This window comes from Neopsephotus bourkii, unplaced genomic scaffold, assembly GCF_033783945.1.
Source record: "Neopsephotus bourkii isolate Nb327-2 ecotype Australia unplaced genomic scaffold, CSIRO-AGI_Nbou_v1 NB_1780, whole genome shotgun sequence".
Classification (NCBI taxonomy): Eukaryota; Metazoa; Chordata; class Aves; order Psittaciformes; family Psittacidae; genus Neopsephotus; species Neopsephotus bourkii.
Window position 1 is genome coordinate 1114386 of NW_026902254.1, and position 19801 is coordinate 1134186.

The 19801-nt window shown below is 39.0% G+C and overlaps 1 protein-coding gene across 1 annotated transcript in view; it reads right to left on the bottom strand.

The window, feature by feature from the left end:
- The window catches only part of STK32B (serine/threonine kinase 32B), a 161926-nt gene that overhangs the window by 61110 nt on the left and 81015 nt on the right, over positions 1-19801 (bottom strand). Inside the window, exon 4 of the mRNA XM_061379764.1 lies at positions 15998-16171. Within this exon, the coding sequence (XP_061235748.1) occupies positions 15998-16171 (174 nt within the window). The remainder of the gene's footprint in view (positions 1-15997; positions 16172-19801) is intronic.

Below are 19801 nucleotides of genomic sequence, written 5' to 3' on the forward strand. Positions count from 1 at the left end.
TGCAGTGATTTACCAGATAGTTTGAGAATCATCAACTTCCACTAGAAGACTGAGATTTTTTTCAAATAAATATATGTATGTGTATGGATAGACAACAGATGTCTTAGAAAAATTAACTGTCCTTCAAGAAAGGCTCAGACTAACAAACATTACAACTTGAAAGGTAACCTGGTTTCATCACAGTGTTTTAATAGTTTTATGATACTTTAAACATATGTTCAAATTTCACAGGAATCATTAAGACAACTTCTAGATGTAAAAATTAATAATAGAATTCCAGAGAAATCCGTGCGAAACAAGTAAGGGTTTCAGGATCTGAATATCATTCCATAAAACTGAAACACTTTTTATGAGATTCTATACATGCAAACCCAAATAATGTATTTACCACCAATCATAAATATATAATTTTGTTCTAATACAGTCTGTGATGCATTATTCATGAACCTGAGGTACTCAACCAGTCAGTAAGCCTGGCAAGAAAAATCTTTCTGTTGGGTCTTCCTATTTAAAATTGTCACTTTTATTTGAAATCTTTCATTTTCCCTGCAATTCCTACTCCTGAGGCTTTAATGCAGAGGTAAAAATATCCATAACCACTTCCAAATAATTATCTGTTAGCATACATTCATACCATACTACTCAGAATCCTACAATTCAGTCCTTTATTGCACTTTTGAGCCTTTTCCTTCTGTGTGGCAACAAGATCATTTTCTAGTATGTGTGCAAAATATAGCTGAGTAATAATTTTGATGAGTGAAAATGCCCTCACTAATGAAAGCCTCTGAAGATCTAACCTTTTTCTATGTTCCTTTAAAGAGTGTCTGGACACCTGGCTCAAATCTTGTGATCGTAGTACCCAAATATATAGAAATCTGTTACTGTGATGCTAAGCTCTGTGGTGCCTCTGATTCCTGTTTAGTTTAGTATTATTTTTACTAGGTGTCCATGAAGATCTTGGATTTTCTTAGTGCTTGTACAAGCCAATTTTATGTAGCTCTGAAAATAAAGCTGTCAAAGAAGGCACCCGAACATGCTTATTTACAAATGCCTCAACTGGAACATGCTTGTTATTTTCCAATTTTATTTCTATTTGGAGAAATACGATTATGAAAATATCTTCAATTTTCTATTTGTAACAATAGGTGGCAGTAACGATATCTACATTTGACTGAATGGACAGGGGTCTTCAGAAACACTGTATTTGTCAATTTTAGCTTAGAGAAATAGTTGCAGTAGATATTATTATTCCAGATTGAAGAAAATGAACTTTTTAAAACACGAACCCTATACTTTACATGTCTGAATACATGTAGTCAGATGATAGTCTTCTTTGGCTAGGTACAGGTCCTGAATTTGCAGAGATGCTAAATTAAGATTAAAATATTAAACACATAATGTTTCATTATACTGTTCTTTCTGAAGATCCAATATGACTGTATCACAGACTTGATTACATACTGCAATAGCAAGAAAAATAAGTGACGATTCTTATATGCTATAAAAGCATATGTCCAAAGGAGAATGTGAACCTGTACTTTGCCTTCTCCATGTTGCATTGTGTGTCTCAGATACTGGGATTGGAAAATACCGCTGTGGCCATGTAAACTGAGCTTTTACATAACAAAGCAGACTATGTTATCCAGGATTCACTTCTGGACACAGTGGTTCTGATCGAAGTAAACATTTAACAGCACAAATGACTTGGCAGGCAATCAATGGTTACTTTTCATCTTGCCTGAAGGACTCAAAGACAGATGTGCCACTTCCTTTGCTAGAAGTGCTTTCTAATGCTAAAGCTAGACATGACTACAACCCTTGGACTTTTGGGTATCTCTAAGGGGAATCTTGAACAACCGTCAACAGTGCGATGATGCCAAAACCCCACCATATTTCAAGTAAAAAGTCTTTTCAGCCAAATGCTTCTCCAGATCATGTGGAGGAATCAAGCAGTAATTTGTTGATAATCTCCCACCTGATGATTTTGATCTTTTCTGTGTTGTAGCATCAAGTATTGCTGAGACCTTCTGTGTGTACCAGTACAAGGGTCATACCCCCACAGCTTTCAAGTACAGGTGACATCCCTGATAACCATAGGAAATGCACAACTCACTAGATGCTAACTGGAGTGTGGCATTTGGAAAGAATTATCTGGTCCACCTAGAAAGCATACACATTGCAATGGTAATGCTTCTTTCCATGATACCTTGTGAGAGATTTTGGCTACAAATAAGGGGGAGAATGTGTTCAGCATGTACTCTGCCAGCAATTGCGCAAGTGGCAGACCCTTTCCAGTAAAAGGCATAGGCCCTCTTCCAGTTTACACAGACAGAAATCCGTGTGTGAAACTAAATGAGAGAAGAAATTGATTTGTCCTCTGCCTAAAGATAAATCAGGAGAGAATTGTTATTGAGAAGCATGTTTGGCTTTGTTGTAAAAAGCTAGCATAGAAAGTGCGATGTTCTGCAGTGGCTGAAATTCATATAGCTGCTCCTTTGTTTTTCACTGCATGAAATACAGAATAGATCCATTCAGATGTATCAGATATCCCCGAGTTTGCTCAGCTTATCAGACAAACCCAAAAATAAAATATAAACCAATATATTCGATTTTTCAACTGAAAATATACAAAATGTACAATGTACACTTATGATTAACTCAGCCACTACTCATGCTGTGTAATTACTGCATCATATTCCTACAATTTGCCTTAAAAGTCCTACTAACTTCTATATGTAAAAGTCCATCAGATGCCCATTAAAGCAGCAGACTCCACAATAATATCACATTGTTTAATAATGTCTCCTTCCTCCATACCATAGTGCAATTAATTACAGCCAGCGTGGCTGGCAGGTGAAGTACAGTTCAGCATGGTGAACTTCACGTGCAGGCCAGCAAAGGTGACAGCAACTTCCAAAGGTTTCAGGTTTTCAGCTAGTGCCTGGACAGTCACCCCTTCATTGCAGCAGTGAATCTTCCCATTAGGGACATTTTCTGCTGATCCAGGTTTCAGCAGTACATATAGCAGTGAGAAGGGCTGTAGACCAGCAAACAGAAATCAGCACTGCTGTCTTGTTCACTCTGATCTGAAACCCTAAATGCTAGCACGAATGTCAGATTTTCCATCTCCCTCACAACTGCCATTAACTCGTGCTGTCTCATGGTCGTGGCATGAGACCCATGGGTATCAATATTTAGGCTTTTATTCCTCATATTGACCACCTCAGACTCCATAATACACACAACCAGAACATATCACTGAGAGAAGGCTGAATATGTTCCACAGTCAAGCGAGCTTTGATGTTCTGTGTCTGCTTCCCCTTCTGGGTGGTTTTATTGATTTAGTATATGCAAAATTTAGCTGCCGTAGACTAGGATGGGAGGTGCAAAGTCTGTGCTCGAAAAGAAAACCATATTTGATAAATGATTAAGAAATCTGACCTGCTACCACCTGAATGTCAGCAGCAGCTGGCAGGTCTTGTGAAATCCACCAACAGATTGATTGATTGTATAAAAGAGAGGAGCAAATATCTGAGTTTATGCTGCATTTGCTCCCTCCAAACAATCTTTAATGCTTTAAACAGAAGTCTCATGACACTTGTCTACTTCCAGCCTCACCTATCCTAGAAAGGAATCTAATAAATTACTTCTAAAAATAACTTGGGTGCTTTTAAGAAAAAACATTTACACAGAAACTCAGAGACCAATAAATACGTGTATTCCTGCGGGTTGCTGTTCAAGATAGATGAGACTTGGCAGCCTACATCTGACCGAAACCACAGCTCATATACCAATGCACCACCTTTTTAAGAAGTCTCCCTATTATAAAAGCTGTCAATAACATATTGCTTTGAATAAAGCAGCAAGGAATTCCAGCTCCTCTTAATGAACCTGGGTAAGGAATGAAAGACTGGCAATATTACTTGAGTCCACAGACTGCAGTAGCAACTTCCTGTTTAAGATTACTAGGCAAGAGTATAGTACAGATGAGGGTGTGTTTAAAGCAGACTCTCTGCAGAACAACTTCTGCTACACTATCTACTTGTACTGAAAATATTATCCTTGCTACTTGTTCAACAGAAAATAGAGAATGGATTCTGTTGGAACAAGTCCAGAGAAGGGCCACAAGGATGATCAGGGGACTGGAGCACCTCCCCTATAAAGACAGGCTGAGAAAATTGGGACTGTTCAGCCTGGAGAAGAGAAGGCTTCATGGAGACCTCATAGCAGCCTTCCAGTATCTGAAGGGGGCCTATAGGGATGCTGGGGAGGGACTCTTCATCAGGGACTGTAGTGATAGGACAAGGGGTAATGGGTTAAATCTTAAACAGGGGATATAAGGAGGAAATTCTTTCCTGTTAGGGTGGTGAGGCACTGGAATAGGTTGCCCAAGGAGGTTGTGAATGCTCCATCCCTGGCAGTGTTCAAGACCAGGTTGGATGAGGCCTTGGGTGACATGCTTTAGAGCGAGGTGTCCCTGCCCATGGCAGAGGGTTGGAATTTGACGATCTTAAGGTCCTTTCCAACCCTAACTATTCAATGATTCTATGATTCAGGTCTCGGATTAGGATCCTTTGATTATGTTCCACTGTGAATTAGGTGTCTATATTCCCATTCATGTTTAATGGATGTATAAATGACATGATCATTGGAGTGTAAAGAACCATTCAGATTGTCTATTTTTGGATGAGTTTTTTAGATTCCATTGGCTGTGTTGGATAGGTATCCACTTGCTTAGACTGTGAAAAAAAATACAGATTCCTCATTTAGGTCTTGGTGAACTGTGCAAGTTTTTAAAGACATAAGAAACATCTTGCATGCTGTGCAAAATTACAAAGACAACTGGGGATGTTCTCAAGTCGAGTTATTGTAATGTGTTATCACAGAAGCACAGGCAGGTATTTAAGCCTCTTGCAGGAATCACGCTTCTGGTGCTCATTGTCTTGTTTGACGTCACCTCACACCACGAAGGATGCAATCCTTCATACGTGATAAACTGTGCTGTAGTTAAAATACCTTGCATGCTTAAAGATATTTTTAGTTGTTGCCATCAAATAAAACATCCTGCTTGTCTGCAGCGTGAAAGCAGCTAAGGCTTTGTATGGTATTCTGTACAGGTGAGGTTAAGAGGGGGATATCTGAGGTGAAGAGAGGGATGTTAAGAGGGATCCCAGGGGTTCCTCTCTTTCCTCCAGACAGTAGCCATCACAAACCCAGCTGTTTGTGGCATCCAGGGAACCTGGCACTGCTACACAGAGATACTTTTGTACAACTTGAGCCACAATTCATCTCAGGGAGATAAAGGCTTCTCTGATGTAAGAAAACTGATGACCAAGTATATCTTGGGAGGGAAAAACAGACAATGACTGAGCAGCACCATTCTTCCCATTAACTAAAGAGTTACACTGGTTTGATGCATATGTTCAAAAATCTAGACAACTAAGTCTTAATAATTTAATTTCTCAGCTTTGTATCTCACGTGCTAAACTTTTTTGACACTGTGTCTTCCAAAAGCAAATATTAAACAATAATGATAGGATAAAAGATTTTTGACTGGAAATGGACATAATTACCTATAAGCTAATAATTCTTAGTTTCAGCAGTAAAGTACTCTGGGACTCAGGCAAATAAGTTTTAATTAGTATTCAATTACCTGTACATGTAAGTGCACGTGTTTACATTACAGTCCATTCACAAAGTGTTTCTGTGGCTCAGTAGGTTTGCAGAAAAGTGCTGAAGGAGCACCATCAGCAGAAAGTCTTGGAGCACCTCAAAGAGGCAAGTTATGAGTCTCTGTAGATTTTAAAGGCAGAACTCCAGGTAACTAATACATTTAATTAGAATAAAAGCTGAGAAATGCACCATTCTGGCAATAGGTTTTCAACTCAGCAAATCTTGCTGAGTGACGATATTAGTAATTGTTATTGACTATTGACTCGCTTTCAGAATAGACCTCTGACACTTGTTGAGTAGACCTATTGATTCAATATTTTTAGAGGACCATATCTTAATTTCTCTAGCAACTTCAGAGAGCAACATAAGAAATCTAAAACTGCATTTCCCCACATCGACACCTGTTCTAGAACACACAGAGACAGTATTATTTTTTCTGCCAGGGTATTAATTGTCTGAAGAACTCTCAGCAAAGTTTCCCACAGTTGGCAAATAAAAATATTTGACCCTGACAATGAGTAAGAGAGACATACTTAAAAGCGACCTCCTATTTCCCCTGTTACTACACAGTTCCTCCTTTCCCGCCCCCAACTTCTCTCCCACATTCTCCACTCTCTGCTCATCCCTAATTTTGGCTTTTAGGGTCTGCCCCTCTCCACAGCAGCTTTGCCTTGCCCACACCACACTTCTCACTCCCCAGCCTCTTCTTCAGCCTTCCTTGTGCCCTTCTGCACATCTCCTCCGTACTTTGCACAGGCAGATTATGTCCTTTTTTTTTAATTCACATCTTCAAATCTGTCTTACCACCAGTTTATTTTTAACTTATGCTACTGGCTCTCCAAAGTGTAGCTGCTCATTCATCTGGCTGAAATACCAGCCATGTTCACTTTAGGTCCAAATTGTGGACTCATGGGCCAGGCATTTAGAGCTCAGTGTAAGCCTGCCTGACCAGTTTGTTTTTCTAACACTGTTAAAAAATTGTTATTTTTCTGTGCTGCTATTTTTCTTGCAGTGTTTTTTAACATGCATGGAGTCTTTTATCATTCCTGTTCCATTGCACATCATTGGACATTGACTGATAACAACTACAGAGAAAGATGGGATTTTAAGCAGTGTTGGCTTTTATTAAAAACTAACTAAGTTTGGGGGCTAAATAAAGCGAGAGAAAAATATGGGTTGAGCCTCAAAATGCTTACAATATGAACCTAACCTGACAGCAGAGTAAAGACAGTATCTCTGTATAGAAAGACAGCCCTCAATTTTATTGTAAGAAACTCATATTTATCTTTAAAGTACCCATGCTCATAATTAAGCCCTCAAATCTAAAAAACCCCAAGTGTGAAATGTGCAATAAAATTACCACTGAAATAAGCCGTGTGACTTATAACATGATTAGACACAGAATAGTGGCTGTGAAGGAAAAAAATACTAAGGGAGGCTCCAGCCTTGCATTGTTTTTATCATTAGACTAGAAAGCAACTCCTCCACATTCAGAATTGCACTGAGTTTTCATGTTTATGACAAGATGAACAGATAAATAGCTGAATAGCCACTGGATAAATAGCCTGGTAGCCACTGGAGAGAGGTTATTATTCATTCTTGTTAGTCTGACTGTCAAGATGATTTTGCTTATCAGTGTAAAGAATGATCAAACTCACCACAATCTGATTTAATAAATGTTGGTTCATTTAAAGTGTACTGCTTAGCAAGCTGTGTTCACACCATGCAAGTTCCCAGTTTAGCACCATGTTTTAAGGTCTTTCCTTGCTGACAGTATGGAAAAGTTGTGTGCAAGAACATCACAACTGCTTGCCTGTCTCCTCTGCTGCAGGGACGTGCAATTATCCTCACTGGATCAGTAGGAAATTCCCCTGGGGATGAATGGAAACTGTGTGCACACATGCTGGGAAAAGTGGAGGCTCGTCAGTAGAAGTCTGTCACACAGCATCAAAGCTTTGAGCTGTTGTTCTTTCTCCTCTGTAAAACTTATCCAGAGTAGTTGGGACTGAAGTTTACAGAGATACAGATATGTTTGAAAATAACCCCAAGGGAGGAGAAGCCTCTGAGGAGCTCCCAGAAAAAGGATGCAGATAATAAATGCAACAGAAATAAGAAAGAAGTCTCACTTCAGCAGAACAAGTCTCATGGCAACCTTCCTCTCATTAGAGTCCCTGCCCACCAGGTGATTTGTTTTGAAATATCAAACTCTGTCAGATGACCAGTGTTGTAGCTCCTCTTTCTCATCCTTCTGTGCATCTGCTAGATCAAAAATTGTAGAAAGGAGACCACATCTCATCCAAGGCATGAAGGAAGCTTAAATTGCAATATCCTTTAATGAAATGCCTTCTACCACACTATGGAAAATCTACTTAATTCCTGAGATATAAAACTCATGCAAGTCATGGAGAAATAATGTAAACATATTCTTTGCCCCTTAAATCTTTGTTATTTTGTCATATATTAAAACAAAACTTACACTGGAAGGAAATCTCTGAGGGAATGATAGAATACTTTATGTATGTATTGCTCATCCAAGCCGAAAAAATGTTGCAACCATTAAAGCAGGAACAGGAGAAGAAAGCAATTTTCCATATGCTACTGTTGGTTTATGCTTTGCTCAGCCTGAAGTTTACAGACTTTTTGCATATCCCCTCTCTCCCTCTATGTACTTTAATCAAAGATTTTAAATTTCTTCACTGACTGCAAACACCAAAATGTCTCAAGCCCACTGCATGCAAATCTGACACTTCAGGGAGAGAATATGTCTGCATAGTCACAATGCTGTGAAATTCCCAAGATGCAGACCTCAGAATACTTTTAATACAAGATTGACACTGAAGCTTTGCAAAAAAAGGATCAATATTGTATCAAAGGGGTTAGGTCTTGTACTCCCCCCTGTTACTTAAGACTTCATTGCTAATTTGATCTTGCTGGTGAGAGGAGCTTTTGTTCAGCCTCTCCTCCACTCCCAGCTAGCACTGGGAGGGTGGGAAATCATCACTACCCTGGCATGGCAGGTAGGGAGTGGAGGGTCACAAAACCAGGGTAAACATGGCAGTGTCATATGAGACAGGCAATTAGTACTGTGGATACTGTTATGCCTTTCTAGGTGGAGTGCCTGATCATTTTAATTACCTATTCAAAAGTATTTAAATGTCAATAAAAATATCTTACTATATTAAGAATTACAATATCAACATACTATTAATACAGTAGTCTTTGCTAGTATATATAAACTGGGAGCAGATGCCTGTACTAAAATCACTTGCATCTGTAAAATAACACAAAGAAATATGTAATGGACTTCTGTGAAAGGAAGAAAGTGCTGATAAGGCACCACATTGGCCACAAAGAAACTAGCAACATATTAAAGCAGAAAACTAGCATAAACCAGATCAGATTTGTGGATGGAGACCTGAGATAATCTTGAATATAGAGCTCTGCTTCAGTTCTGTCAGCATCTTCTGTTTCAGTGTCTAAATCTCAGAAAATGATTCATGCTCAAAATTTAAATACTGAGGAGCAGGGCAAGGAAGGAAGGAAAGCATTTAATATTGTTATTCACCAGTAGAGTGCAGAATCATGGAGATGAGTGATATGTAATATTTTAATACATACCATGTGCCCTGAATACTACTTGAATAAGACTTCCTAAAAGGTAGGTTAATGTAAAGGTATTCAGAGGGAAGTTATTATAACCCCAGAACAAATGTAAAGATGGGCTTTAAAAACAGCCTCCGGAAGACAGATGAATATGAAAAAGGCAACAGTGACCGGAAAGTGGGAAATGCAGAGCATGGAATGAACAAACTGATGTATATGTACTTCATATGTTCCTTAAAGGTGTGCTCAGGCACCAGTAGACCTGCTGGCATCTCCAGGATGGTGTCTATTACACACACTGCAGCAGACTCTATGGAAAGGTAATTCCCTAGCAGCTTTTGTTGCCAGTTTTCAGAAAGGTTTGTACCTCCTCACATGACAGAGTCTGAACGTGCCCAGGTCTCAGTTTGTCTACACTGTGTCCTTTTCCTGTATGATTCGCCATGAGCAGCATGAAGTGCTGATTCCCTCTATGGAAATGATTACCTAGCTTTGAGAGAGCTGTGTTTTCTGGTAGTGAGGAGTGTGGAGCTACAACTAGTAAGAGCAAGTCAGGCACATACAAGTCCACAATGCCCTTAAGATGGTATGGTGATTTTAGAGTTTTAGGAAAAAGATTTTTCATGTTTATTTTGTTGGTTGCAGCTAAATGACAGTGAGATGAGGAAGAATTCAGGAAAACCTTTAAGTAAGTGTAAAAATCACAGTCTGGATACAGTTGTTTGCAATTCTTTCCAGCTGTGTTGGAGGAATTTGTAAGATTAACTTTTCTTCTAGACATAAAGGAGTGTACAACATGCATCTAGAAGAAAAGTTTTTTTAGTTAAGTTTTTTAAGTTAATTTTACAAATTCAAGCAGTAGGAAAACCAACTACAATCACATAACTTTTTTTTTAGTGAAGGACACTTGTCCTCTAGAGCTGTACAAAGCATAAACAAACATTTAGGAGGACTTAATTTAAGCTAACTTTGGCTACTAGAAGAGTTTCACTTAATGCAAGATAGTTGGCCAAGCTCAGTCTACAGTTCAGATCTACCCTCTCCTAACACTGATTGGACACCTAAATTTTGCATGATGTAGGGCTTGTGAGATGAGTTTTCCTTGGCTAAACAAAATATTTCATGTAAGAGTATTCCTACAACTTTGCAATAATGAGAAGAAGGAAGATGAAAGAAAGGGCCAAGGGGCAACTTTGCCTGAAAACTGTAAGGAACCAAGCAATCCCCTGCTGACTGCAAGGAGGATATCTCAGCAATGGGGTGTGAAAGGAGCAAGGGTGTGAAGGATGTCTTCTGGCATTTCACCTGAGTGATGAAGGGGAAGCACACTGCCTACAGTAAAAGGTTACATCTGTGCCAGTGGCAGGACTGCAGTACCTAATGGGTCATCATGCATCTCAGAGTGTTCCCTGTGTCTCTTCCCTAATACAGTTTTACTTCATTAGTAGTCTAGTCGCTGGATACTGAAGTCTCACTCTGCTTCCAAACCAAGTTCATTTATTTGCAGTGTGTCATTTTATGTATCAGATAACTTCTTGTTTTACTCTTTCTAAACAGTGGCAAAATTAATTTGTTCTTGTAGGCAGAGAACTCCATTCAAAAGTTGAAGGACTTGTTCTCTGCATATTCAGATCTTGTGGTACGTAAATCTTTTTTTAAGGACATAACTGAAAATTGAATACTTTTGTGCTCAGAATTTGTGAATCACTTTCTTTTTGCTCAGTTGCTGGTTCATAAGCATTCAGCAGGTTTTCTGTGCTTTGTGGTTTGCATGGTGTCTCTTTTTTGGCTGGTTTTGATATGCTTTCTAATTTGCTTCTCTTACGTAACTAATTGCTCAGTTCCTTCATTTTGGCCTTGGAAATAATGTGGGCTTGCTCTTGTTTAAAAAACATAATACAGTGACATGGATGAGACATGGGAAGACAAATTAAGAAAACTCAGCGGACAGGACTCTTCACTTGTCATGATCTTTGGTAGCGCTTATGAATAGCAGATACTATGGTTGCTTTTTACTATTTCTTCTACTTCAGACTCTACTACATTTTCTTCTTCATCTACATGTGCTTACCAGAATGAGAAATAATACTAGCATGAGCTGAAATCCGTAAGGAACTGTGTTTTTTTAATATGTCTGGTAAACCTCAGTTTGGCACTATTCTGCCTGTGATACCTGTGAAAAAAGTGCAAATTCTGTATTTTCAAATAATTTCCAAACCTATTTACTGCTCACATAATAAATGGACAGTATAAAAGGAACATTTTAAATTACATCTTGTTTTTTTAGTATATGGTGCCATGGATGAAACTGGAAACCCCCATTTTAAGGAAGAGATTAATCATCTAGACATTATGTTATTTCACCGGACTGCTGGACACCTTGAAAAGCTCAAAGGTAATGAACAAATAGGCATCTTCTACACCATAGCCCAGTCTAGCAGTACATCTCCTCTAGCTGGTAGAAGCAACACAACATTACACTGCAGTGGATCAGCAGGCAGAGGACAATTTAATGCTCAATTTGTCACCACCTTCCATTAGCTTTTGCACACTCTGCCCTGCTGCTAAGTATCTGTTCAGAGCTGGAATAGCTCCTGGGGCTACTCTCAATTGGAAGAACTTGCAGGAATGGAAAACAGCACTGATCATAGTAGCCACACAGTGCAGACCCACCAAGCCAGACCAATTCCACTCGTATTGTGCTTCAACCAAAAATCTATATGTATGCATACATGTATAAGTTAAAAAAGCCCTACTGAAATAAAAATGCCCTGGGCATGCAGGTTCAAGAGCTAGTCCAGTATCCTAAAATTGTGCTGGAAGGTTACTGCAATTCCCTTTCCAGACATCTGCCACATCCAGCCCTCTTTCTGAGCAGATGAGAACCGGCAGTTAAGTGACAATGAAAAGTTGTAAGGGCAATGCAGTTAACACTTGCCTTCTTAGAAAGAGAAAATGTGGTTTTATCATCACAAGTGTGGTAGTTCGGTGGCAGCAGCAGCACTGCCAGGCCAGTGCTACACCAAGCCAAGGCTTTAGTGGCAAGAGCATTGTGGGAGAGATAACACCAGAGCTACTGCTGGAAGAACAAGCTGAATGAAAATAGGCAGCCTACTTTGGTGGGGAAGCAGGTGGTTTCATTGAAATGTATGAAGAGCAACATTCATGAAAGGAGGAGGTTGAGTTACTCATGGCTGAGATAAGTTTATTCAGTCTTTGATGGGAAAACTTTTGTCCAACACATTATTCATTGGTATTATACAAGCAGAACTGGAAAGAATGTGTTTAGTCATACTGTCTTAAAACAACAGAAAGCCAGATTTAATCCAACATTTGAGGATGAATGAGACCATATGAGTTGTCAGAAGCCTTTCTATGGGCACTGGATCTGAAGGTCTACACTAAACACTTTTCATCCATCTTTCAAGTAATTATTTTTCATTTAATAAATGTGAATAAAATATTTCTACAGCAAGGCTGTGAGGAAATAAGGATTTGTGATGTAGCCATTACCTGTGACCAACAATTTAGGGATATCTCACTATTAAATTAGGTATTGTGAAGTTAAGTGAAGAATTTGCCCAGAATAATCTTCAAATCGTAGCTTTAAACTTCTAGCTTTTATTTTTAAAGTTTTTATAACTCTGTCTGAAGAGTTAGGTAAATGCTAACATTTGCAATAGAGCTGCAAGCAAGACACACAGTGCAACATTCATTTCTGTGCCATAATAAATAAATCCACTATTACAGGATTGTGCTTGACAAATAAGGGTGTGATTTTTACATACATGGGTGTGATTAATAAAAATTACAGGTTTCATAAGCACACCAGAACAGTAGTGGTTTTTCCTCTATTTATGGTTAAACTTGCCCCTACAGAAACAATACTTCTGTTGCTGAAATTATTGCCACATTCCAAGTACACAATGCTAACCCCATCAGCAAATACAGATGCATTCATGGCAAGGCATCTTCCAGTGGAACTGGCATGGCACTAATCTGAACACTTCTACATCCACTCTTAAATGCCTGATAATAACTGTCTCTGTCATTATCACTTCCTTTTACAGCAAACTCCTGGAGCTGCAGGTTCATCTTGAAAAATCCATTCTGTCATGTTGCCAGATGCAATAGTAATGGAAACCCGAACACTTTTCATATACATCTGTAAATATTGAGGAGGAGTTAAGTTCCTGACTCACACATCATATATTCATCTCTTTGTAATATTACAATCTGAAAATACACCTACCCAGTCTGATGAATCATTCAAGTATTCTTTCTTTGTAGCCCAGACAAAATTTAGTAAGGGGCTCTCTCAATGATTCTGTGACTCACTAACCCTATTTTTCCCTTTTGATTCTGATGCATTCATTTAAAAATGAAAGACCTATTACAGTTTTGAAGGTTAGTGTGTGAATGCTGACTGGAAGCACATGGTCACATTGATATTGCAGAGGTCTGCTAGCATGAAATATAAGCACTAATGAGTTCTACTGTTTTCCTTTCTAATCAAGATGGTGTGTTTGCAGTGACTAAGTAATGGCTACATGTCTCTTCAATGTTCATCTCTGCTGGCTCAGCTTCTAAGCCAATTTAAATCAGCATTGCCATGCGACAGAGATTTATGGCAGCTGAAGACCCATCCCACAGAGTGCTGCTCCAGGTGGTGGGGAGGCAGAAGGCAGAATGTGCTGGGGCTCTCCTGGCTAAATAATGTGTTCACTGGCATCTGGATTATTTGGGATTTTATGGTAATTGGTGGGAATACGAGAGTCAAAATGCTCCTCTTGCCACAGTTTTGGGTGATATGGGCAGAAAGAGATGAAGTGGAAAAGCCATGCTTGGATTTCAGGTCTGCCAGCCTCAAAATAAACACAATTTCTATAACACAGCAGAGTCCTGAACAAGATCCTTTTCATCCTAAAAATTAATCCTAGCTAAACAGCCCGTGAGATCTGCCAGAAGCAAAGAAATAGGTATTTTGCCACATTTGGTTTTGTAAAAGCTTTTGGTGTAGAGTGAAAGCAAAAACCAAATCCCAGAACTTGCCCTCAAGTGGAGCTAAGAACCAGCAACAGAACCCCTGTCATGGTGCAAACCAAGAAGTGCTTTTATACTAAAACCAGCTCAAAAGAGACAAGTAAAACCAAGTGCTTACTAGTCGTGATTAAGTACTACAGAAGAGAACAAAGTGTTTTGCCCAATTTCACATTTGGGCCATGGCAATGCAGACGCTGTCACAAAAAACTGTAAGCAACCACAATGACTTCATTCCAGTCCTTCATTCCCTCAAGACATCTGCCACCTTTCACAGGCTTCTTTTGTGAAACATTTGTAAGTAACAGGCTTGTAGCAAAATACAAGTTTTGATTACGAACTGGGTTGTCTCATGAATGTTTTGACAGCCAATTTGCATTAAATATCTAGTCATTAAAACAAGGGTGAGAACAGCGCTCATCAATTTGCTTTTCACCGAGAACATTCCTTAAGGCATAGAAACAAAGGTCAGATGAAATTCTGAGCTCCACTTTTAAAATATTCACTGACAAAGGAAAACGTATGCAAAATACATGGAAATGTACTAAAATAATAACTGCACTAAAGATATAAGAATTCAGAAATTGCTTGCAATGTTTGTGTGAGTTTCAGTTGCAAGCAAAACTACTGTTGCAATGTTTGCTGGATTTTGTCTTGCACAGGGTTCGGGAATGCAAAACACCCATCTACCACTGCACTTGAAACCAGAGAGATTTCATATGGATCCTCCCCCTTCTTAAAATCACGTCGTACTGTATTTTTGTTCTTAATTGCAAAATTGTGAGGCAGCTCTGGTAGGTGGATGGAATGAAAACTGCCACTTAATGTATTTGAAGGAACTTATTTATACTGGGCACTTGAAGATCTATGGCACAGCTTAGCTTAGTTTGGTCTCTGAAACTCACATCCAGCTTTGGTAACACACAAACCTGTCTATTTTTTTATTCAGACAACTGTAAGTCAGGAAGGAATATCCTGAATTTAGCCTGAAATGAGTGAAACAGAGGCTGATACCCATAATTTTATAGTTTCACAGCTGCTGTGTTAACACAAAAAGAGAAGTTACCTTGCTGCTTCAGTCAAATGTCAGATTGTTTAAGGAAAACAAGCTCTGATGCTTGACACCTTTTTGAAATTATTATTATGATCCCCAGCTGTAAGGCAGTAAAAATAACAGATTGCTGCTCTAATTTATTTCTAGTATTTCTCTTATTTCATCATCTCTCTTACTCCTTGTGACCTTCATGCAAATTCTGCAAGTAAACAAGTTTCTCCCGATTCTCAGTCCTTGGTTTTGTGACTGTTCCCTGATGTTGTGTGAAATTGTTGTACTGGATTACATTTTTGTGTTCAGGAAAAATGGGGCACTGGAGAACTGAAAATTAATTTAAAGCAGCTAGGATGTTGTTATGGGTTGTATTTACTGTTTAAAGACCATAGTAAAAAACATGTATCATAGTATGAGATCAGAACAAGAAAAGGGTAGTATAAGAGGGATATGGGGCTACCAAATATCTGAGGACAGAAGGAAAACACTCTTCAGAGCCAAATCCTACTCTTGGATAACAATGAAAACTTTTCAGAGGTGTTGAACAAACAGAACTGTGTAATCACATATGTGATAAAATTCCTCTGCTCTGCCAAAAGAAAGAAGCCTGTCCCTCAAATGAATTTCACTCACCTGTGAATGATGTGGTATCTCTGCAAATAATCCAAAGAAAGTGCCAGCTCACAAATGTACAGCTTAATAGTTCCTTCATTAAAGTGGACATTCTGCTGCAAATGGTAACGCAGATCGCCTCCAAGCAAGAGATCAACCACCATGAACATGTCTTCTTCATCTTGAAAGGAATACCTATAAGAGAGAGATAGAGCTGAGATCTCAGGCTGGTGACGCAGCCACAGCCGTGCCCTGGGGTAGCTCTCAGGAAGTAGATCTGTTCATGGTAAGTCCATGATTTGCTTAAAAGGATACACTGATTTCTCAGTGCTGTGGTCCAGTCCTGCAACCAGACTTTGACTGTAGTGGGACTCTGCATATTCAAGGCAAGAAGAACTTGAACTGCTGTTGTACTACTACCTTATTTTAACCATAGACTAATACCTGAATGTTTAAAACCAGTGTTTAAAGTACCTTTCATGTTTTTGCACTTTTAAATAACCATATACTTATTCGGTTGACAAAATAGCTTACTAAATAACAATAAAATGGAAGGCCTTGAAAACACACTTGGTATTCACACACGTACAACTGTAGCTCAGTCCCTATGGAAAGTATCCTGGCAGGATGGAGAGCTGCTGTCCCAGGGGTATTTTCCAGATTCAATAAATACACACAATGTTCTATTAGCTGAGTATTTTCTACAGCTTGCAGTGTAGCTCTAAATTCAATAAGAAATAAAACTATAATTTTACTACCTAACAATGCATATTTTTTCAGTCTGCAGCTTCCGTCTTGTAATATGACAGGGACCTCATGGTTACTGACTGAATTCTTCTGGACCTTTTCCCAGAATTGCCTGTTGAATACTCTGAAGACCAAATTCTGATCTGATTTAAATCCTGTAAATCCAAAGGTATAGTCAGCCAATGTACAGTGTATATACAGTTTTGGGGCAAGCAGGAATTTTCATGTTTTTCTACTTATCTTGGCTTAAACAGGAGAAGTTTAGATTGGATATAAGGAAGAAGTTCTTTACTGTGAGGGTGGTGAGGCACTGGAATGGGTTGCCCAGGGAAGTTGTGAATGCTCCACCCCTGGTGGTGTTCACGGCCAGGTTGGACAGAGCCTTGGGTGACATGGTTTAGTGTGAGGTGTCCCTGCCCATGGCAGGAGGTTGGAACTTGATGATCTTAAGGTCCTTTCCAACCCTAACTATTCTATGATTCTATGTTGCCATTGCTCTGTTTATTTCTGAGCTGAATAAACTGACAAACTCTCTGGTTTTCATTTCTGAATGCAACTGTCTAAGATACAGTGGTTTAGATTTCCCAAATGGGGAATGGGGAACACCTTATATCTAATATGAAGTTACTCTTCTCTTAAAAATTGTTTTAGAATTAATTTTAATGCAAAGTTATATTATGCCAGTTATGGATATGAACTGCTGAGAGGTGATCCACAATGAAAATGCCTCTTTACCACCTTCTCTCCCACGAGGTGCGTAATATATGCTTGCTACAGATGTGATTCAGTTCTCCTGAACTCTAAAATACATGCTAAGGAAATGAAAAAAGAGTGAGCTTCCAGAAAATCCATGCCCACCCTCTCCTTAAAGGCAGAAAAGTCTATATTATATTATTTTAATTGATAGTTATGTACAGTTTCACTTTCATCCCCAGGCTTGCACTTTCTTAAATGAGGCATTGCTTAGGGGTTGTCACAGATGGTTCGTTTTGGATTTAAATGCTTGCTATTCTTTCCGAGCACAGCTCTGAGAATCAAGTCTCTAGGTACTCTGCTCTTCTGGTGAATTTCTCTATGCCTGCCTCATGTCAGGAGGTGAAGGCTATTTTATTTGCATTAAGCTTACTTCTCAATAAGTCAAATCTCTGAAACAAAACAGTAAAGTAGGTGGCACATCGTGTCTGCTCACCTCCAGAGACTCAGAATTCCATGAGGGACACATGCTAAAACCCCAGAAGACTTCAATTATATTCAAATTACACTGAGTGTTGCGCATTACTGAGCCTACAGCAATTGTAAAATGAAAGCTTAAATACATAGTTATGTTTCATTATTATTTTTTTTTTTGACACTGCTCTTATTTGAGATAAACTGGTTGTAGCATTGAGCCGATGTAATGAATAGTGTTCTTTTATTCCTTCAGTTACTGCTTGAGTAAAGTGTAGATTTTGTCAGGTTCCTTTATATATATTTATATATATATGTATATATAAATCCAAAAAGAGAATTACAGATTAAAAACTCTACTTAAATGTATCAGTGAAATATTGTATCTAGCCTGGGACTAAAGAGCTCTCCTGGTGTCTAAAATCATAGGATTACATGCCAGAGGAAATGGTTCTGCTGCGACTCTGGTCTTGAGAAGGAAAACATCCTGAGTAATTTTCTCAGTTATTCAGCCACCATGAGGCAGAGGGTGCAGGCAGGGTGAAGAGTGACTGCTGTGAACGTCCTTGTAAATTGAGTGACTGCTCGCTTTTGTGGGAAAATAATCAGTGTGTTTCAAAGGGTACCCATGAATGTTTAGTCTGGATAAAGGAGCCATCAAAACAATACAGAAATAAATGTGAAATCTTGTTCTTATCCAGGTTGCAATGTTTGCCCTCGTCAGCCTTCCTTCACTGGGCACTTTTAAGATTTGGTGGGACAGGATGCTGGGACAGCTTGTCTAGACCATGTTTTTGCCAAGGAAAGTTGTACCAAATGGTCCTTGAGGTCCCTTCCAACCTGAAATTCTGTGATTCTATGATCTGTCATGTCCTGTGAATGGAGCACAGGCCAGTTTTATTTAAGTGTTAAAACTAGGCTGATGCACAAAGACACAGCTCCTGAGGAGCCTTGTACACCCTCCCAGATGTTCTCTTTCACCTGGAGATAGATTTTTCTTTCATTTGTACTGATGTATACCTGTGGTAACTCTGCTGATCCTGTCAAAAGTGTTGTGTGTGCTGGTGTAGTTAAGATATAAACTATAGCGACCCAATTTCAAAGAACAGATATTGTGAATTGATATGTTCTGTGTATCAACAGACTTTTTAATCCGTTCTAAATTATATTGTACCTGACACATCATTATGCTAACTATATGCTATATGCCATAGATAATAATGTCTCCCCTGCACAGTCAATCCACTTGGATCAGACTTGCACAGATGACATTTCTCCTACTGTTTACATCAGAACATCAGATCACAGTGTGATTAAAGGTGCTGCAAGTCCATTCCAAGAGATTTTCTGGAGAGTAAATTAGTTCACCCCAGTAAAATTATGTGTCTACAACATAATTCGGAGAGCTTGGACATGGCAAACAGAAGACTGTCTCTGGAGCTGATGGCCATTCTAAACTACTGAATGCAAAGCAGGAGTTGCTCCAGGTCCTGCTGTGCAGCTGGGTACCAAATGGTACTGCTCCTTACCCGCATTAAGGACCTACTGGACTTGGTGTACCAGCTCCTGACCGCTTTGGTTTGTCATAGTCACAAGCAGTCTAGTCCTCCATTTCTCTCCCTTACACAAATCCAATATTCTTTCTTTACACAAGAAATTAAATATCCTCTTTTAGCTTCTTGTTTCTTCAATATTTCAAGAAATAAGTGGGTTTGATTTATTGGTCTAAGAATTGAAATTGGCCATGGGAAAAATGACTCTGAAAATATTGCTGCAGGCTGGGGAGGGGCTGGTGGCAAATCAGCCCAGTGGAAATTAGTTTTTTGAATAAGCAATGTAATTTTACTTTTATAAGCTTCTTATCTGCTCAAAGGCAAATTAGATACAAAAAAGCCGATTGATTGGTTTTTG